This window comes from Artibeus jamaicensis, unplaced genomic scaffold, assembly GCF_021234435.1.
Source record: "Artibeus jamaicensis isolate MK-2021 breed Jamaican fruit bat unplaced genomic scaffold, CSHL_Jam_final scaffold_3307, whole genome shotgun sequence".
NCBI lineage: Eukaryota > Metazoa > Chordata > Mammalia > Chiroptera > Phyllostomidae > Artibeus > Artibeus jamaicensis.
This window is the reverse complement of record NW_026522040.1, coordinates 298,499-321,146: the sequence shown is the minus strand read 5'-3', so window position 1 is coordinate 321,146 and position 22,648 is coordinate 298,499. Positions and strand designations below refer to the sequence as shown.

The window sequence follows — 22,648 nt, the reverse complement described above, 5'->3', positions numbered from 1 at the left end:
GAGACTGGGCTGTAGCTCTGGCTTGCAGTAAAAACATTTTACAAACTTGGGTTTCTAGAACTTATTCTCTTTATTGTTCACATTCAAAAAATAATGCTTCTCCTTGATTAAATCTATCTACCAAAGTCCAAATACCATAAATAGATCTTCCACATAGTACTAACTAGGGTAAAAAACTTTAAGTGCAAATAATCATTCAAAAATCATAAATGTTTAATGAGTAGCTTTTCTCCAAAGGAAAGGAGCTAAGAAACCAAACAGCTGTGGCCCTGCTCTCTTACAGCAATGGGAGGGAAAAACCTGCCTGAGAAAGCCTTGCTCTTTGTTCTTTTTCGTCATGGTTACAATCACCTTGTAAAGGTTTCTAGTAAAACTATTTGTAGAGTAAAACTAATATGTGCATTAAGATCACTACCCACCCTTGTAATTTTATCAAAGACCATATACAGAAGACATCGTATATAGAACAATTCATGTCCATTTTCATAATTTTCCTAAATGTAAGCCACTCCTCTGTGGATACAGGAAAAACACAATTTTGTTCTTCATCACTGGGGAATCAAAGAGCTGGAGGAAAAGCAGTGTGATTTACCTTCAGAGGGAGTTGACAAGCCTTTAATGAAAACCTATGCTGTGATTTATATAGGTTAGATTTCAGATAGACACTCATGCTCATCTTCATAATACTGCTCGTACATCACACATCCTGTCATGCTCTTACCCACATTTCTATCCTCGGATGTAAACACAGTGAAACAAAGAGAGCTCTATGATGAAAACCATGTAGACAAGAGACTTACTGGCTGGTAGGTACACTGAGTAGCATATAAGCAGGGACGGACTTCAATGTAGGTAACTGGATAGAAAATTAGAACTGAGCAGCATCTAGGACATGAGAGATGCTAGCGATGAAAAATGGACTCGTTAACCAATCAGAAAATAATTGACCTATTATGCATTCAATGTCGTGCTCAGCAGCGCAGATACGAATGCAACTGAAATTGTCTACGTTTTGATAAATATGTATCACACTGAAACGATGGTTTAATGAAGATAATATGAAAGTTCCCAAACATGCAAATAACATCCCACGGTTAGTGAGCTATCTACTGGCCTCAAGAGAGGCACTCAACGTCTTTTAGGAGGTGAGGGGCTGGGGGGAGGAGGCAATGAAGGGAAATGTCAGCTTGAGCAATCTGATGTTGAGACGATGAGGCGGAGAAGCTGACCACTTGCTTCGAGGGAAACGACTTCCGAAAAGTGTGCTGCAACACCAGAAAGTCCACATCATTCAGGTGCAAATACCAACCACGTGGAGCCACGTGCAGGGTTTCTGAAGAGTCTTTTGGGAAACTTGAGTCCACGCCACCAGTGGCTGCCTCGCCCCGCTGCTTCTCCACCCCCACCCCCCTCGCTGAAATACAGAAACACTCACCATCTAGAAAGCACCAGCGTGGGGAGAGTCTCTGAGCTGAGAGTGCCCTGGGGAAGGAGGTTTCTTGGTCCTGGAAAGAGACACACACATCCTGTGGCTCCGTCTGGAGAAGCCGAGGGGCTTCCCTCACTCTACATTCTGCTGCGTAGCCCATTTCTAGGAGCGAGCATCCTTTCCTAAATGAAGTGTTGGTGAGAAACCAAATCATGCTTTTTTTTCTACTAGAAACAGAAACAGGGGCTCTGCTTTGAAACGAATCCTTACACATGGAACTTTTAAAAATGCCTCCCACATGAAATTTCTAGGAGGTTTTCAATGATCCCATTAAGCACTCATAAATAATAGAATAGAGGGGGACACTTACTTCTTTTAAGGAATTTCTTAGTTTCCCTTTGTGATGCTGAGGAATTAGTGGCAGCTGGCTGTCATTTACATTTGCATTGTCCACACAGGTATGAACCCTTCCCCTACTGAGAGAATCTCTGGAGGTAGAAATGGGGCATTCTGATAGGTATGAAGATTCCCCCTACTAAAAGAAATCCCTGGAGACAGACACCAGCAATCTTTTTTAACAAGGTGAGTCTAATGTACGCTAAAGCTTTAGAACCACGTGCCAAAAGTTACCAGAACAACAGGGATACATTTTATTATTAAAAAGTGGGGGTATATGGCTTTCTAATGAATGACTTCTGTAAATTAAGTAACTGACTTAAAAAAAAAAAGAAGAAACTTGGTATTGGTGAAGACTGGTACCAAAATTTATATTTATAGATGTAGAATCGATATGACTATGGATACAGAGATAAATATATAATCCTCTTTGCCATCCTGCTGGTTAAGCTAAATAAAATTTTGACATGCGCTCAGTACCTATTTACATGAGAATCATGTTCAACATTTTAAAAATTATATTTTGACACATGTGCTGCCTTGTTTTTCAGAAATGTAAGATTCCTACTATACTTTTACAAAATATAGAGCTACCAACATGTCTCAGTTTGGTGCGAAATGCAATTATAAAATGAGAGATTTGAAAGATATTTGAAATATTTAGTGGCAACTATGAAAGCTAATTAATAAATGTATTAAATAAACATGGCCATCTTCTCTAGAAGTAAAAGAACTTAAACACCAAGGAACTTTCTCAATTTTGATGTCAAATATGCTACAGAGGCCACCGTGAAAAAAAATCCTAATTTTCCTAGGTTGAAATCAACTTTGAAAGAATAAACCAATACTTGATTTATCATTTTTAAAACCTAAGCATTAATAGTGTGCTGCTAGAATAGTCAAATGAGAAAACACGGGATGCTACTTAGCATAATTCAAGAAAATGCAGATTGATAATATGGCCTCAGCCACCTGAATGCTTACCCTCAGGCTGGTAAATTTTATGTGTGTGCCTGACTTCTCTTTGTTTATTTTGCTTTTTTTCTGTTCAATTATTTATTCTCACTTTGATCCACAAAGCATTTGACATCTATGAACTTCCTGCAGGAGGTTTTGTTCAAGGAGAACTTCATCAGTTTGCTCTGTGAACACATTGGTTGACACCCAAGCTCTCTGAACCACTTCAAATAGGTTCAAATAGATCTGGAAATAGGCCAACAATCCTGGAACTCCCTGATATTTTATGCTAAATTTGGGGTGTCTACATGTACATGTGTTTTCCTGAGTAAAGGAACTACTATTTTCTATAGATTAACAAAGGTTAAAAACCTACTAATTCAAAGAGTCAAACATTTAGGTCAGAGACAATTCAATAAAAATGAGATTCTAACCAGTAAAATGCCTTAACAATACCCAGATGCAGACAAATAGGAATTACTATTTCAAAGATAGTGGTGATTATAATTTCAAATGTCGGGAGCTCTCTGAGCTTTGTAGCAATTCTGTTGGTAGTGGGTTAAATTCGGCCCATCGATACACATAAGGATGAACTCTGTGCTTGTTTCTATCTGTGGTCCCTCACAAATATTTTCCAGCTCTTTAAATAAGGTGCTGTAAGTTTTCCTAATGTTTATTTATTTAACAAAAACAGACAAGAGGATGACCTATTTACATGGAGTAATGGATTGCCTTAAGAATTGAAGTTAAACAATACTTTATTAATTAAAGGCACAGGAATTTCACAGATAAATTTTTTATTGAAAAATAGTTGGATACTTTCCCAGTCACCTGAAGATTAAACTGCTATCTCAGAAAATGGTTAGAGAAGCCCAGGCACCTCCCTAACTTCTCTGAACTGTCTTCCCCGAACTAGGCTTGTATCTTCTCCCACCTTTTTGGAAGATTTCAACCTTGTTATAAACATCAACAAAAACCATTTAAGGGGACACTTACTAACATAATGAGGTCCTATGTTAAACGTCATTTGAATTCCAAAGGAAAAAGTACTATCTGCCCAATCTAGTAAATATTTATAATGCGGCACAATAAAATTACTTACAAATTTTTTACATGTTAAAAAGATATATAAGAGCGGTGAAGCCTTGATATAACCTTCCCTTGGATCTAGGGTGGTCAACACCTATCTATGCAGATGGGAGGGTCTCACCTGCATTAGGACCCTGACCTTGGAGATTTTCCTGAAATTGGTGTTAAAATGATGCTTCGCTGCAGGAGCCTGACAAACGATGAACCAAACCCACACAACACACCAACACAAAGAAACAAAGAAACGCTGCTACTAAGCAGGACCAGATGCTGGGACACCAGCTCCAGGATCCGAGGGAGAAGAGCAGACTAGACACACTACATCTGGTGGTGCCGAGGTTCTTATATTTCACCTGAGTTGAAAAATGGAGCAGAAAGTACATCTGGAAAACTTAATGATATAGAATGAGATCAGAAGACTAAGAACTGAGATGACAAGCATGTTCCTGTCCACGAAGTAATATTTAAACATCATAGGAAAGACAGGTGGATACAAGGGAATTAGAAACAACACAATGGATTGTAGGTGACCTAGCCTCAGGTGACTAGCAAGCCCAGAGGCATGGAACCCTGCAGACCAAGTACACCAGCTTTGAGCACCTGCTGGGGGTGAGATTTCAGGCAAGTTTCTCACCTCCTCTGTGCCTTGGATGCCTCAGTTGCAAAATGGCAGCCATAGTATCTACTGCAAAGGGTTCTTCTGAGGAGCAGAGGAAATGGCACGTGAAATGCTTAACCCATCAGCTAGTACATGTCGACACGCAGACATAGTTATGCTGGACAAGTGATACTGAGGCGGCTGGGATAACATTATTTTACCTAAAGTAACACTGACCTTGAACCACATGAGGAGGCCATAGGACATCGGCCACACTTCAGACCAGATGATTCAGATGGGGCTATACGACACAATACATCTGTTATCAGAGTCTGGGTTTCGGGGAAAAGCATGGGACAGATTCACACAAGTGGACACAAAAAAGAATGACATCAAACAGAGGCTGAGATCATGCTGCTGTGGGTTTGGTGTTTGCAGGGTTTGTCTGAATCAGAAATTCTGTGCCCCTATTCACAGCACTAGAAGCTACATGACTGTTTTAAATACAGGGCATTGTGTTTGAGGCTGAATATCTTCTATCACCAACATCAGCGTTTTTCAGAATGGTTTATCCTGCTGACCTCTCCTCTTTTAATAATGCCCCTTCATCAGCAACCATGCTCCCTAGATATTTGCTTAGTTTCACTGAAATTGTTATCTTTTTATTTGCTGATTTAATTTCCAGTTGCCCCACAACTATCCCTCGTTTTTATTCCAGTGACACAATTATGACCTGTCTCTTCGGTATGTATTTATTAAAGGTAATGAAGTGTCAGCTGTGTGACCTGTAAGGCATGAAGAACAGAGCATCGGCCATGTTTTCAGAGGGGTATGATGCCCTGTAAGCCATCTGCCTGCTCCCAAGTTCCCTTCTTGCTCCAGTTTCTGGAGTTGCTCTATGTTTGATCGATCAGATTTGTACTTCTTTTCCCATGGGATGGTTATTGTGACTTTAATTTATTTCCTACCTGTGGTCAAAAGTTACCAATTTCAAGGACAGGATTTTGAGTTGGCTGCCCAGAGCATTGGAGTCTGGCCATGGAAAGAGCAGAAGATGGTAGCTGTTGGGAAAGCTAAGGGAAGGCGCAACTCACATTTAAGAAAGTCCTCCCCTTTCAAGTCTATAGTTTGGGGCTAACAGCCCTTGGTGGGGGAAGACATTTTCAAACAGTCCTGACACCAAGGTATAGCTAAGGTGTGCCAAGAGGTACAATCCTAAATCCTACAACCCACTCACACAGAGGCCAGTTGTCATGATGTTACATACAGCTGCAGGAGGCTGACTGCTGCTTCTCCTTCAAAGCCTCAACTTACAGCTTCTGCCCCGACTCATTTCCGCTGTCTGGCATTAAAGCATAATCTCAACAGGCTGTCCGCTGCTCAGTGCATACCATTTTGGGGACTGGTAATCATTCTTTCCTTTTCTTGTACTTACAGTATGCCCCTCATTTTTTTAAACTCTGGTGATATTTTTATAAACATTGCTGTTTTAAATTCCTTGATGGTTCTATATTACATAAACTTTAGACTTATCAATCTTTTCTGTTAATTCATCTGTGGAATAGGTTCATATTTGGGAAATGCCCCCCAGCAGAATGTGTATGAAAGAAATGACTAGACTTCACTTGGTTTTTAGGCTGCCTGGCTACTGCTGGAGTTCATTTAGAAACATTAGGTTAGAGTCTCTTTTAGTAGGTTGATTTTAATCCATATTCCTAGGCTTATTTTTAACCCATATTCATTCTGTTATTAAGGAGTATAATCTAGCTCCTATATAGTATCTATCCTACCCTCTATCCCACTATTCCTCCCAAACCTCTTTACCAGCACCTAAAAGCAAGCCCTGAATGACAAACCAGTATTGAGAATTCAAAGAGACTCTCAGAAGTATCCAAGTATTAGGTGGTGGAGTTGGAGTTCAAATGCAGACTTCTTTTACTACTCAGCCCATGAGCTTATACACCAGGTGTTATGGCTTCTAGAGGAATTAGAATTATTTGTGGTTTTGAAGAATCAGTGGGGGGGGGTAAGCATTTGTATAAGTTTAAGAAAAAATTTTTGACTCAGCTTAAGCAAAAAATGTAAAGAAAATAAAAGCTGGGATAAACTTAATGGCTATGATAACCTCCTGCCAACCCCAGTTCAAGGGTTTTTCCACAGTTTCAGCTTTTGTTAACTGTCAAACTAATCTTCCATGTTTCCCATCAGACAGCTCACTGCCCGATAACTCAGAAGTCTTCCTCCCTCAGATTCCGCAGTCATGTTGTCTGTGCACTTCCCCCTCCCATGTAACTGTCTGCTTAAGAATCTCATAGAAATATGGTCATTGGTGAGAAAATAGTGAATTATAATCTAGAGGCAAGGAACTAACATTCATGTAAAGAAAATTCTAATCGCAGAGTCTAGGTGACTTTGCTGTGTGTGTATTACATGATTGTAGTTCTGACCTTCATACCAGAATAGTCAATATTAGTGGGTTGTTTGCTGTGTGAGGTGGCTATCATTTCTGCTACAACTTTATTTTCAAATCTGCACCATGATGCTTATTGCCATACTGTTTACAAAAGCAACATATAATAGCAGAAACTGCAGATAACCTGAATTCCCACCCACAGAAGTAAGGATAAATATATACCATGGAATAGAGCAGCAGTTTTTAAAAACTGGGTTAGAGCTTCATTTATCAGCAAGACATATGTCCACAGTGTATTATCGCTAAAAATAAATTGTGGTATGATGTGTATAGCCAGTGTGCACTGAATATAATATACTTTTTAAAAAACAAACAAAATATAATATATTTCTATTTGTGCACCTGAGCACAGATGTGGAAAACACACAGAAGGCAGGAAGGTGTTATACTACTGTCTACTTTGTGTGGGGAGTTAAAAGCCAAGCAGAAGCCTAGAACTGTGCACAATCAGAAAACTAGGATAACCCAAGATTATGAAATCTGGCAGACTACATGACATAAGCAATTAATTCAAGTCAAGAAAAATGCCTTAAGGAGCTTCATATCAAAGACAAACACCTCTTTGGGTGGACTAACAATGGACCAGTGATTCGGTTTACAGTAACTTAAAGCCACACCCATGAACTTCTTTCTGGCGTTCTTAACTCATGATGACCACAGAGGTGCGTAGGTTCTTATGTACTCAAGATACTTGTGATTCCTACGTCTTCCCTGTCTATACCCCTTTCTCTCCTACTCAAGTAAGAGAATCAGAATGTGGGTGAGTGAGAGTAGTGTCCATATAGAGATAGCTCTGAGTTTGCTCAGCTCTGTTTGTGGGGGAGACACCACCCATCAGGTGGACAGCTCACTGGGCTTGACACAGTGCTACAGTGGGTGGCCCTGACATTAAGAAGTCCTGAGTTCAGGGGCAGCAGAAGGGTGACCAGCAGTGTAGTGTGGACCAAGAATCAGCCTCGAACAGAAAAGGGGAAGTGAGAAAAAAAACAAAGCCCGTCCCAAGAGGGCAAAGTTTGGCCCCAGGGGCCGGGCTTAGCTTCCTGGACCCTCATAGAGCAGACATGGCAGTATCTATGTCACTGAGGAAGAATGGCCGGAAGTATGTTTGCTTTGTGACTGCTGGACATTAAAATAAACGTGCAGGCCTAATTTCTGAGAGGGCCCCCAAAAAACAAGCTTAGAAAGAGGCACCTTTCAGAAGCATCTGACTGAGACACGCAAGAAATGTAATTGTGTGAACGTCACTCCATTTCAGGAGGTACTCACGTAATTATGCAAGCTGCACCCCTACCACATTGGTAGCTTTTGGAGCTAATTTAAGGCTTCCAGTCTCCTCAGCCTACACAAATGACATAATCAAATCAATGACTCATCAGAGAACGTACTCGACTTGCCCATTTTTTGATTTGTTATTTTTCTGCACACAAATGGTGTGATTGGGATGAATGCAACTGCCATTGTCCTAGAATGTAGGCAAATGATAAAACCTTGGCCACACCATGCTCCTTTCTGTTGCAAATGTATCAGTCCTCTAAGATTGCATGCTTATTAAGTGGGTAATATTAAGAAATACCACTTGTTTAAAAAATCCCTGATATCTGAATTTTATCTTTTGAAATATGTTAATAGAAAATCTATTCCTCATATGAAAAATATAGCTTTATGCACAAAAGCAAACCTAGTTCATATATATATTATATATATTTATATTTATATACAGTTAAGCCAAATGGCATGAATTATATGTAATTGACAAGGAAATTATCTGAGCCACTACTTGGTATGCACATGCCAAATTTGCCCTTAATTTACACTCAATTGCTCAGAGCAGATGCACACACAATTTAATGAAGGCACAGCAGCCCCGTTTCACAGTCTAAGAGATTACCCAATTAAGCAATATTCACTTAGCATTGAACTACACCTTCACTGTGAATGAAATATTCATTTTCTTTCATAAAATGCAGGGAAGATGTAAGCAAAGACAGAAGAAAAGTCCCTTTGGGTTGGGAATCCCTGCTTTGTTTAATGATGTCTGGTCCACAATGACTTTACCCCCAAGTTTCTCTCTTGTTTACCTATCCAAATTTTTCTTCTGCCTTGACATCTCCCATTCCCAATTCACCTCTTTATTCAAGTTTTCTCTAGTTTTGTCACCAAGCTGTACACCAATGTCTCTTCATCCTTAGTGAATGGATCCATCAGGGATGGTTAGAGATAACTGTTTACATGATGGTAATCCTCAGTAATAGGCTTGCTATTGCCATCGTCTATCAAAACTCTTTCCCACCCACAAGGCCTGCAGCAGAATACAGAAATGGGATGCCTGCTTCCAAAGCCAATTTTGAAAGAGGAATAGTTACAGTATGGTAGGAGATGGAAATGAGAGACGTTCTAACATTTTCAAGAGCTCTTTTTCGTGTATGAGAGGAAGTCTTCCATTAATGACAATAGCTGTGTGCATGTGTGTGTGTGTGAGTGCGTGAGTATGTGGGTGTGTGTGTGTTAGCAGAAGCACTACCATCGCTGGCAAACAGGCCTGGCCCCAGGCAAGACTTATTTTAACTTCTTCTTCAATCCATTTCTGACAGCTTTGATCTAGCCCAAAGGAACATTCTACATAGTTCCTAGCTAAATCCTGTTCTTCTCTAAGACAAAATAAATTAATTCCCAGAATGACTCCTTTAACTTGTTTCAACCCATCCATTGAAAGACACTTATAAAAACCCAGAAAACAAATTAAGGAGCAACAAATTTCAAAGAATGGAGATAGATGAGTAAGGACAGTCAGTGCAACCAGAAGATAAATAAGTCAAATGTTTGCGGGCAAATACTGTTTGCCTAGGACTAGACAGAACTCTGGTGAAGTACAACACAAACCTGTCCCCCAGAGGAAGCTCAGGTAAGAGGTAGAAAACAATAAATAAATAAAAAGGGGGTCAAAGGACAAGTGAATGGATATAGACTCAGACCTGACCAAGAGTTTCTTCTTATGGAAGAAGAAGAGATTGTGAAAGGATGAAAATTCTTTTCAAAAGTGTTATATCTATTTTGAAATACTCCAACCATTCTGGTGTTAGTTTTATGTAAGTTAATTCTTAAAGAAATCACCTGGATGGATCCCTTTTGGAACCTACTATGAAATCCTATCATACATTGAAATCTCAAAGTATTAGCTCATAACATTCTGGAAAGCACACCTCTGCATGCCGGCTACATCATCTTCCTGTGGAGCCCTATGCTGGGCAAATGGGGGAGCTCTGAGTGTCTACAAATACTCTGAAGTGTGGCTGGTTCTACCGCTACTGCTTCCTTGCTTAATCTACCTTACCATATCTGCAGATGCCTTTTCCCCATGTTACTTTTTCTCTTCCTGTTCCTCTTTCCTTTGCCTTTCTGTATCTAGCACTTACATCTGCCTGTGGTCCCCAGTCAGGGCCTGCGGGCCAGCAGAATGACTCAGGGTTTCTTAAGTTCCTCACTATTGACATTTGGGGCTGGATAATCCTTTGTTGTAGGGGACCGTCCAGTGCAGGGTAAGATGTTAGCAGCATCCCTGGCCTCTACTCACCAGATTTCGGTAGCATCTCCTCCCGAAGGAGGAGGAGGTTCAAAAAGGAGGCTCCTTTTTGTGTATCATGGTGATACACAAAACCGTCCAATTTACCAAATCCCCCACGTGAGGGGCAAAATCTCCCCCAGTTGAGAATTGCTAAAACTGCTGAATCTGCTTCTCTCCTTGGTCACTTATGACTTGGTATTAACAAGAAATAGAATGAAGTCCAAGGAGGAAGCAGAGAAATTAGCTCCAAAAGCACCTTTATTGAATAGGCAGGCAGAGTCCAATTTCTCTATAAATACTAGTTTATCTGCCAAGCTCAAAAACATCCCGAGTCTGTAAGCACAGTGCATTTTGCTTGTCTACATTAGCAGTTACAGGTTACAGAAGATGCCATTAGGATGGAAGGGCTTTTGTATTTTGACCTCAGAGATGGTGTAGTCAGGCATTTTTAGCAGCCTGTAAATACCCAACACATGCTTGTATAACCCGTCATGCCTTGTTAGGTTAATCCAAGGTGTCATTTTTGAGCCTCAGTGCTTTGTTGGCAATTCGCTCTGAATTTGGGAAAGGACGCAACCACAGCAATAGAATGCTCAGAGCACTAGAAGCTGCCACATGGCTCACTAATAAGGTGCCGTGGGCCTTCGTTCACCTTTCTGAATGCCGGTTTTCTGTTGATTTCTCTCTGGCCTTAGAAGATGGTCAGCTAAATTCCCAACTATGAGTTAGAAAGGAATTTTTCAACTTTTTAAAGTTACCAGCATTTATTCATTCTATTACTGTTAGTTCTCCAAGCAAGCATACTCAGTGCCATCTCATATACAAGCAAGTTCATTGAAAAGCATTTAAGGCATTTTGTGGTTCGTGTTTCCAACAGGCTTTTCCTACATCACCCCCTAACTCCCACCGAGACAGACTCGAGGTTCTGATGTTATGGGTTTCTGCATTAGGAAACAAAAGACTTAGTATTAAATTTCCTGCCAGTTGGTTTTGGCACTTTCTACATAAAACTAATAGCACCTCTAACCCATGTATTTGATATGTGTCCTCAGAAACACAGAGAAATCAGTCTGCATCAGCATCACCTCTCAACAGTATTTGACATATTTCACTACTTCTTCCTTCTCGGAAACACATTTCCCTCTTGCCTTTCATGATACCACCTTCTCCTTGATTGGCAGCTTTCTGCTGCCCATCAGTTGCCATGACTCTCCTTGACTGACTTTTCTCTTAGACTTGAGCTCTTCTTTATGAAACTCTCCCTGGGGGAATCTCTCCCTGCCTCGGAGTTCTGACCACCATCCAGTTCCTAATACCTCTCACATTTTTATCTCTGGACCTGAATGTATCAATGAGCTTTAACACTCATGCACCTGGCTTTCTACACACGGGCCTAACAGGCATATCAAAGAAAGTGCAACTTAAACAGCGTTCTGCTCACCATCCCTCCAGCTCCTTCCTCTTCCTGTCTCCCCAAGATCCCAGCCAGATGCTCATGGTTATATCCCCCCAACTCCTTGCTTCCCTCGGTTCTCCTTTGCTCTGCTCAGGAAATTTCCTCACTGTCCTCCTTTTCCTCTGGCCACATTAATTAAAATACAGTCCCTCTTGGTCAAGCTTCTTCTGTAATGAGCAGATCCAGGGCTTCCCTAGATCTCTTTTACCCCAACCTTCCATTTATACCCAAGGGTTGTACTTCTTATGACTCTGCAAGGAGGGGTATGAGGCAAAGCCTGACACTCATTGTTGATCATGCATTGGCGATGCTAGGGGGTCAGTGCACAAAACCTTTGGAAGTGACGTTGATGATGCAGCAGTCTTGACACCAGGGTTCGACCTGACTGTACGTAAACAAAAGAGACTGCAACACTTACTATAGTCAGACAAATACCATTCATTTTTCTGCATGTTTCTATGATCAAATAATGAGTGAAACAGAGATCCTCATCACATTACAGAGTCTCAGACACCCGCTGATCTCCGTGGATATGTACACACGTGGCATGAAGAAAGCGTGGCACAAAAGAGCCACAGATTCAAACTCTCACACCAAAATGACATCAAAGAAGCCAGGATAATAAAGAGATGCATTAGTTTCATAAAATAAGTTAGGATAAAGGTCTGAAATATGTACGTTGATAAAACTGCAAAGGTTCAAAACATTCATGAGTAAAAAATGCAGCCTTAAAAAAAAACAACACCAGACTTAAAGTCTCAGAGCCACCCCAGTGCCAGTTTTTATAAAGTGGAGATCAGCTCCAGCCTTTAAAAGCACTACAGTTTTAAAAATAAAATTACCCCTAGATGGTGACTCTGGGTAAGTAGGCAAATAATAGATGTGAGGAAGCTTGTTCTCGATCTAAAAAACTAAAGTGGAAACTTACCTTTTAATGGCTGGTTAAAAAAAAAAAAAATAGTCTCAGAAATAGAGTTTATTTGCCCATTAAAAACACACCCTGAGTGAATGCTCCTTCTTTCTACTGCAGCAAGGACTCTGGCGGAGTGGGGTGCATTGAGAAACAAACACACATACAAACAAACAAGAATGCCAAGGCTGTTCCCGTCATCTGCTCTCAGGATAGGCTGCTGTGGCTGAGGGTACAAGGTATCTATTTTCAGGGGAAGAAAGCTTCCTAGAAGCTACAGGCATAGGGTAATAAGAATGGTTATTATTATTATTATTTTTGCCCTGGCTGGTGTAGCTCAGTGGATTGAGCACAGGCCTGTGAACCAAAGGATCGAGGTTGGATTCCCAGTCAGGGCACATGCCTGGGTTGCAGGCCAGTTCCCAGCAGGGGATGCACGAGAGGCAACCATACATTGATATTTCTCTCCCTTTCTCCTTCCCTTCCCCTCTAGAGATAAATAAGTAAAATAAAATCTTTAAAAAAAGAATGGTTGTTTTTGTTTATGCAAAAGGATGCTAAAATGAAAACTTTCAGCAATAGCAAAACAGACACCGAAACCTAAAGCAAGGTGCTAATCCAGGATTTACAAATTTACAAATGTAGACATCTTCACACCCCTCATCCACGTGGGGGTAGAAAATTCTCTACGAGAAGATTTGTTTGAGGGAGTCGCCAACATACTTGGACACCTCCCAGTGGGTAAGGGGACTGCTGGGCTTCTCGAAGAGCTGCACGTGTATTCTAGGAGTTTGGGGTGATGCCGTGTGCTGGTATCTGAATCATGCCTGAGGAAGTCTAACATGGAAATGGCAAGTTGGGCCTGTGCAACACAGTAGAGGTGGGAAATGGGGGAAATAAGCTGCACCCCCAAAGCCTATTGGAGCAAAGGATATCTGAGCATTCCACGGTGGACTGGACATGCTCACTTGATAGAGGCAGGCTGGGTTGATTGAATCCTGCCCGAAAGACCAAAATGGGCTAATTTCAGATTGCATTTCAGAATGTTGTGTGGTGGTTGTAGAAAGCAGAAAATTCACTTTTCCTGGAGGTGGGGGAGAAACATACAGTCCTGGTTGCTAATGGTGGTCATTTGGGCCAGGGAAACATCTCGTCCAGAGGTGAAATTGACAGAAAAGGAGAGCAGAGCAAAAAGACCAGCACAAACATAGAGCAGGGAGCACGGCCTTGTGGTAAGCAGAACCCACCCTTGATCTGAGCTCCTTGCTGAAGTGAACCAAGAGACTTGCCCTGTTCAAGGTAGTTTGAGTTGAGTTTTCTAGCCCTGGGCACTAAAACTACTTCCCTATATATAGTCTTTTCTAGACGATCTGGGAGAAAATCCGCAGTCAAAATTTGTGCTAGACTAGGACTCTCCAAAACCAAAAAAAAAAAAAGCAGAAGAATCAGAACACCAACTTCACTAGGTTCTTAGAGTAAACTCTCTCTCTTTCTCTAGGGAAAATGTGGACTCTTATCCAACTGAGACATTAATGGAAAGATTTTTTTGGCTGGAAGGTAAGAAACAGGGAGAGTCAATTATGTGTTACCTGGTAATGAACTCTGTGGAAGCCAGAAGAAACTGACTGCAGGTCCTAATGAGAAAATGGAAAAAAGTTATATATATTGCTACATCCATACCTTAAGATTAGCTTGAACAAACTCTATCCCCTGAACTCTCAATTTATTATTAAAGTCATCTGGAAAGTATCTAACTCACCCAAATTCATCAAGGTTAAACAAAGAAGATAATGCCAAAAATCACAACAGCTCACCAAATTGAAATGAAAGAAGAAAGGCCATTTAGCTATTGAAACTTATAAATTTTAAATAGTGTTTAGAGGTGAACAATATATTATAATTTCAAGGACAAAGAAGACAAAAGTAAAAGATGGGCAATTTTGTTCTAATAAGTGGGGGTCATGTTTAATTTGTACCTGATCTTTTGGCTTGTGAGGAAAGCTTCCAATGTCCCTGTATGCACTCAGAAAGAATTTATTTATCTCAGAGCAAATGCACACTGTCCTGGTAATTGTGTTTATACTGATAAGTCGCTTGGCAAATGTGGGTTTTCACAGACTACAAAGAGAAAATAACCCGGCCCCCTCTGCCTTATCATGATGGGCAAATTACCAGGGTTGACATTAATGAGGGTTCACTGGCTGATTCTGAGAGCTGGGCCCCTTTCATAAACTTTTATAACTAAGTAGTCAGCATTGTCATGTCCCGCAGGCTTCCTCGTTAATGAGTGCAGAGCTCCTGTTGACAAATGTCAGCAATCCTGGGCAGCTTTTTCCTCATACCTGTTTCCCATGAGTATTTCTCAACTTCCTCTCTGAGCCCAAGTTAGCTTTAAAATTTCACCTTACTGAGTTCGCTATTTCCTTTTTTTTTTTAAGGCTCCCACTTCTAGTTGCATATTGGTGTGATAAGCATGTCAGTAAGTTGTTTTTTTATCACTTATATGTTTTGCTACTATGATATCTTAAGTTACCTGAATGTTAACAGAAAAAAATATTGGTAGCAATTATGATGAATTTTCCATGGGAGATTGAGTGAGAGTCCACAATAAAATACAAATATTATTTTTAAAAGTGCCGTAGAAATAGTGCCCTAGAAATGTTGATTTAGACCTGGGTCACATGCTAAAAAGTTCACAAATTTTAGCATGATATAGTTATCCTTGGGAAAAATAGCCAAATGAAACCACTAGGATAAAATTTGTTGACTTTTCTTCTCTCACCCATACCAATATTCAAAATTTAGCATTTATCCCAAAATATTTTGCATTCATAATTTATCTACAGTTAACAATGCTGAAAAGTCAGTAATTTTCACTTTATGCCTCCTACCTGAATATATTTGAAGAGAAATCAAAATACAATGTTCAAAGCTAAACTACAACTGGAGAGGATTTTAAACACTACATATCTGCTTTATTTGTGACATTTACTGATGTATGTATGACGTGTCACCTAGAAAAGTGTCGCTCATTTTGTCAAAATCACCCAATAGCTTCAAAAACACAAATGCCTAGACCAGATCCAAAGAAAAGTGACTCTAATGTACATTTTTCACCAAGTAAACAACAATAAAGGACTGGCTATTTATGCTTTTGCCATTTGTAAAATAAATAGAGGGACCAGCCCCCCCCAAAAAAAAAAAACTTTATAAAAGCAACTGATGATCCCTGCAATGAGGGGGTTGGGTCTCCTGGCTTGGCTGGTGAAGTTCAAATTCATGGGCAGATCATGTACGAGATTCCTTCCCCTCTCTTTTCTTTATGGTAAAATCAGATTGACAGAAAACCAGAGTATTCCTTTGTGCTCTGACACAAGTTCCCATGAAATATAGAAAGTTTTTCTTTCCTGTGCAATCTACGTTTTTTTTAAAAAGAATCTAGCTGACAGAAATACGCACCAGATACAGAACATTAAATAACACCACACCTGTTTTCTTTTGTTATTTATGAGTGCCTTCTGAAAATCTGGAAAGCTGAAAAGCTACAGGCATGTAGGCTGGCAAGAAGACAAGAAGCTCCAAGCTGCAGTTATGGTTCACACTAGAACTGACACCACGCTGTACTTAACCCAAAGGATCTTTACTCCTGGCCAACACCTAAGTAGGGAAACCAACGGTGGGTGGCAAAGAGTGATGTGCTGTGTGACTGAAAGACAGGGCTGCTGCATTTCATTTCCTCCTGAAATGCATCATTTTCAAATCAAATAAAGATGGCTGGCAATTGATTATAAAAATGGAAAAATGAGCAAAAGATGTAATTGGCTATAGACACTCACCTCCTGTAGGCGATCTATGTACATACGGCAAGTCTCCAAATCACAGTCTCCACGCACAACGAGAATACCCAGGGGGATAGCTAAGGGTGGGGGGGAGAGAAAAGTCTAAAATAAAATATTTGATTTTTCTAGATTGGCATAAATGTGTTTCTGAGGGTTAAAGAAATCTCAAAAAATATTTTTCTTTTGGATAGTTCAATCCAAAATTCCCCCGGCACCTCCCTTCTGATCTCGATCTCTGTGTTTCTGAAGTTGTCACTCTTTCCTTGTGCTCCACGCTGCCCCTTGCCACCTGGCCAGCCTTCATTTCCTTCTCTCTCTGGCTCTGGAGTGGCAGGATCAGCAGGCTGCTCACAGCATTGATCATTTATGCCTGTATTTGCAAGAGCCAACGCACCAGAGAGGAATGAAAAAATACTGGTCCTGGACACTTAACGCCTTTGCTTTCAGTATGGGGTTTAATTCTGCCAGTTTGCAACAGCTGCCCATCTGAGAGACTCAACTGCTCAAGGGACCATTGCTACCTCGTGGCCAACAGAACTAGATAAGAACTAGATAAGTGTAAAACTTTGAAAGAAAGAAAAAAAGAGCTAGAGGGTGTGGTGTGGAGGAAGGAAAAGGCTTCTAGAAGGTTCACAGCTTCAAAAATCCAACTGACTGGAAAGATGGTCGGTGTGTGTGTGGTTGCAGCAAGGCTGCAGGAAACAATAAGACAAAGCCATTAAGGGCCTTAAACACTGTATTTAGGTGATGACAAATGCCACACAATGGTCTTATTGGACTGAATCTTTTAGTTCAGAAATAACCATAAGATTCCTGATATACTACAAAAGTTTCTTCTTCCCCAAACTTCAAAATATGTATGTGTATATTTCTGATTTTAAAACTACAATTACACTATTAAATCCATGATTTAATGAAAATAATCTCAAAATCTTGGATTAACCAGCTAAAGACCAGCCAGCAGGTGGTATGACAATGGTATTCACTAAAGGTTTTTAAAACCTTTCACTCACTGAATTTATTTTTAAAACCTAATCATTAGTAAAAGAGTCTGAAAATGCTCTAAAGTTAATAATGCAGAGAATAAAATACAGTTAGGGCGCATGGAAATATCTCAGGGAACTCACCAAGCAGTAGAGAAGGCATACATATGAACAGCAAAATAGTCATAACATAATGGAGGCTACAGTAAATGTATGAGCTTAGTCATTTGAAAGCTATAGGAGACAGGGACTGATTCTTCCCAAAAGTCAGATTTTAGGCTTTTCGAAGATATAAAACCACATCAGCTCTTTCAGTTAGAGGAACAAGAGCGATCTAGAGAAAAGGAAATAGTTTGTTTCTCAATATTACCTCCTAGATTGGTTTCTACTAAAGAGATCAATACCTCCTCCTCATTCTGTTAAGTCCCCAAAGTTTTAACACATGAAGTTCAAAAGCATCTATCATCTTCACAACTATGTGAGCCTGAGGATGAGGATGAGCTTACATTCACGAGGAATAAGACTTGTTTGTCTTCATAGCCTTAATGTCTGGTGGAGAAATGGTAGATATTCAATACAAGCTTTTTTTAAAAAAGGGAGGAACAAAGGCTTAGGACCTGTGCTGGTGTGAGAGACAAAGTGTATCTTCAAAGGCTGAGAAAACTTTGCAGGGCAGGCAAAAAGCAAGGGTTTGGGTTGGAGCTTGCCTTTGCCCGTTTTCCCGATGCCAAGCAAGAGAGCCAGTAAGCAAAAAGGCACGGGACCCTACAAACATCACATGTTTGAGCAATAATTTTTTTCAGAAATACTGAAAAAAGTCTTCAGGACAGTAATTACCATGCATCTTTGAAAGAAATAGAAAGGAAATTCCATAAGGAGACCCCTTACAGTACCAATTAAAGTAATCATCTTCAGCTAGACTACTAAAGAGACCCAAATAAGGTGATCTTCCACTGAACTGAGAGAAAAATAAGAATTTCTAGTATTTGAGGAGTGAAGAGGAAAGGCTAGAATTTTGACCTGGTACATAAGCCAAGAGTTGTGGAAACAGGACAGAGAGATAATTAACATGAGAGCCCATGTTAGAATGTTGCTTAGTAATATGTCCTCTTAATTTGCAATGTGAAAATAAAAATAATAAAATACAATTAATATTTAACTATTGACTTAAATTAAGAGACATTTCATAGAATTACTGGAATCCTGTCAACAGCTCTGATTTCCTCCTATTATCAATGCTTGGAGGTAGCCTGGTCATAAATTCAGTATAATAGGTAGCAGATACTTTAAACTATGATTACAGAACGGAGTTTTTAGACCTGGAATCAAGAAGGAATAGCTGGGAGAAAGTTTTCAAAGGTGTGCCATTTGTTTCTAGTATGAGAATAAAATCAGCAACTTTGCCTGTTCCTCAAGGAGCCTATTAAGAGAAGCAGTGCTTTTATTAGCTATTAATTGGAATGAAAAAGAAAAAAGAAAAATGCATTTTCTACCACAACGTCATAGCATGGTTACAGACAACTGTTCAATTTGTCCAGTGTGTGGTACAAAGGGTTGACAGCCATTCTCTCTTGGATTCAAATTCCAGCACTGATTTGGTTTTTTGAATTACCCACAACAGGTATTTAGTCTTGCAAGTTACTTGGTTCTTCTGATCCTTCAGTTGAAGACTATGGTATTCAGAATAGGCCTTTTCTAAGATTTTGTAAGTATTAAATGCAACACTGCATTTAGAAATGAATAACTAAAACATTGAAGTTACTTCTCCTTCACTCCCTTGACTCTCTTTGAGCATCTTCAGCTAGAAAAGGATGAATCAGTTCATCTATATTATAAGGTTTGGCTGGGAATACTTCCATAAGTTATATTTCTGTATTCTTAAAAGTAACTTCTACTTTTCTGCCATGGGAAAAACAACTGTAGAATAAAAATACCATAATCTGACACTTCCATTTGGGGCTTTACATGGTTAGGAGAAAACAGAAACTTCTGGAAAATTGCCATCTTCCTCTTACATGATTGACAACCAACTGCCGAACTTCACAGAAGTTTCCTTCATCTGAACCAGAGGAAGTGAGAGTGCTTATTGGAGCATCAGCTTTACTATCCCTGATCTTTTTTTATTGTATTTTTTCCATTAGCATTTATCCCCCTTCTTCCACCTCCACCCATCCCCCTTGTCCCCCAGCAATCACTGCATTATTGTCCATGTCCATGATGAGTCCATATTCTATTTTGCTTGATCCCTCCACCCCCAGCGCCATGCCCCAGAGATGTCAGACTGCTCTCTCTATCTCCATTTTGCTTGTTCAGTTTGTTCATTAGAGTCCACATATGAGTGATTCTTGATGATTCATCTTATTTTGGCTTTAGAGGTTTCTACTTGACTCCAATAAGCATCAGCTAATACTCAACCTACATAATAAAACTCTTATCACCGAGATCAAATGAGATTTATAAGTCCTAGCAAGCAATAAAGAACAAGCTGGTTTCATGATTAAGATGACAGATTTAACACGTACTTCTCTTTCATCGGAAATGCTCCTAAATTATAGTCAATGGATTTTAAAAGAGATAAATGGATAAAAAAGAGAAGAAACTAGTAACACATGATGTCGATAAAACTTGACCTAGAGTTCCGCCAGATGGAGTTAAATTTTGAACCATGGAAGGGAATAGTTGAGAACCAATACAATTTATACCATAAAACCCACCAAAGACTCGCAAAGTGGCAGCATAGGTGCCTTAGGTACTGAAGATAAAGGGGCAACCAGAATGAGGACCACTGGATGTTGGGTCACTGGATACCATGACCCAGTCTTGCAGGTGCAGTTGCTTTATAGAAAATGGGGATTAACTGACCTCCTCCAAAATGTACAGATCCCCAGCTTTCTTCTATCACTAGGCTCTCCAAGAGCCAGCAGCCAGAGAAAATGTTATTCCATTAAATACACATATTACTATATTTTTAAAATATGAAAAATGTAAAGTAGAAGGAGGAGGGAGGAGCACCAGAGGCCAAAAAATCCTTGGAAAAAAACTGATAGAATAGACTTTAATAGAAAGGTTAGAGGATGAAGTTCAGGCAACCTTCCCACAAGCAGAGGAAAAATTAAAAGAGGCATAAAACAGGAAAAATGTAAAAACTGGTCCAGGTGATCCAACATTTAAATAATAGGTATTCTAAAACACAGAGGAAATACAGAAGAGCAATTATCAGAAACAAGCAAAAATGAAAGAATAAAAATCATGTCTTAGGATTGAAGAATATTAGTTTCCAAATTGAAATGGCCCAACGAGTGCCCAGGGCAACAACAAGATGTTTTATTTTGAAATTTAAGAACACTGAGGATGGCACGCAAAGGATCAGGGGCTCTCAAAGGCAACTGAATTGCCAGGGAGGCAATGGAACCCTGCTTTCAGAAGCCTAAGACTCTGACATATAATCCAAACTAACAAGTTCAAGGACTGACTAGAGGACACATCTGTTCTCAATAAGCTACTGCAGTATTTTCCCCAACAAAAGTTGAGTTTGGAATAAGAATGAGGAATGCATGGGAAATAACAAATGAGAATCAATGACAAAGTGCTGCAGAAAACTAACAAAGTGACAAAGGAAACCTCCAAGGGGATGGGGTTAGAAGATCCTAGAATGGAGATGTATTGGGCTACCAAACAATACATATCAGAGCACTGTGATTCAAGAGACAGATGTTAGATTCTCATAATCCCTGGAGAGTTATTTTTTAGCCCAAGGATAGAATGGCCAGGCAAATCTGAACCAGTTTCTTATATATGTAACAACACTGTATCACCCAGAGAGGTGCTCTGCCTTAACCCACTTCTTGAGAGCAAAGTTAGGCGAGGGTGAAGCAGAAGAATTCAGAGTCCATTCTCTCTAACAGTATTTCCACTTGATAGTTAGAACCCACCCTTAACCTTCCCAATGCTTCCCAGAATTCAATCATTACATTGCCTGTTAATCCTTTTAGAATGGACTTGCATATGCTCTCATGGAAGCTGAAGCTAGGTAAGGATTGAGACTCTTCTCAGTTCTCTAGAGGGCCTTCATCTAAAAACAAAAGCATCATCTTTTCCCTACACAGGGAAGGATTGCTAAACCTCTTTCAATACCACTGGCTATCTGGTTTAGAGATTCTTACGTTGGTGGCAAATATGTATGTATCTACCAAGAGAATGGCAAACACAAAAATAAGTATACTGGTTGTCTTGGTAGGAGAGGGGTGGGGGGAAGTACTTGTTCTGTTTCTTAACATGGGCAGCTAGTATACATATACATGGTTGTATGTAGATGTGTGTGTATATGAATAAACAGTATAATGAGCCGAACCAGTATGTGTACATGTGGATGCATGCATGGGTAGATGGATGGCTGGATGAATGAATGGATAGATGGATAGATGGATGGATGGATGGATAGATAGATAGATAGATAGATAGATAGATAGATAGATATTTCAGAATTGAAAATAGGTAGTACAAGCTGTCTGTGACAACTGATTCTAATGGCAGTGGTACCAAAGTTCACCGAACATTTTCAAGAGAGTTAAAAAAAAAAGTACAAACCAGTTTCAAATAGGGAAAGGGGGAAGGGAAGCAGAGAAGTAATCAAAACCCTCCAAATGACACCTACTGCTTCCATCCATTCCCAACTGTGGGCACCAGGCATATTAATCAGTCATATCCTCATGGCTCAGCGTGTCCTTGCGTAACGAGCAGCAGGACGGTCGTCCTGATTTTGGCCTCGGAGGCCTCCAGAGCAGCGCTGTCTGGTGCAGTGGGCCATTAGCCACATGTCGCACTGAGTGACTGAAGTGTAGCCAGGATGACTCAGGAAGCAAAGATTTCATCGTCTTTCATTTTAATTAACTTAACGTTTAAATAACCCTATGCGGCTAGTGAGCGTTACGGTTTTGGTCTCTGGGGAAGGAACCA

The 22,648-nt window shown here is 40.0% G+C and overlaps 1 protein-coding gene across 1 annotated transcript in view; it reads right to left on the bottom strand.

Annotated features, from left to right (window-relative positions):
• Nucleotides 1–22,648, bottom strand: part of DGKI (diacylglycerol kinase iota) — a 309,526-nt gene that overhangs the window by 67,470 nt on the left and 219,408 nt on the right. The window contains exons 23-25 of the mRNA XM_053657112.1: nucleotides 16,707–16,786; nucleotides 14,460–14,504; nucleotides 1,436–1,505 (exon numbers count right to left, since the gene is read on the bottom strand). Coding sequence (XP_053513087.1) covers nucleotides 1,436–1,505; nucleotides 14,460–14,504; nucleotides 16,707–16,786 — 195 coding nt within the window. The remainder of the gene's footprint in view (nucleotides 1–1,435; nucleotides 1,506–14,459; nucleotides 14,505–16,706; nucleotides 16,787–22,648) is intronic.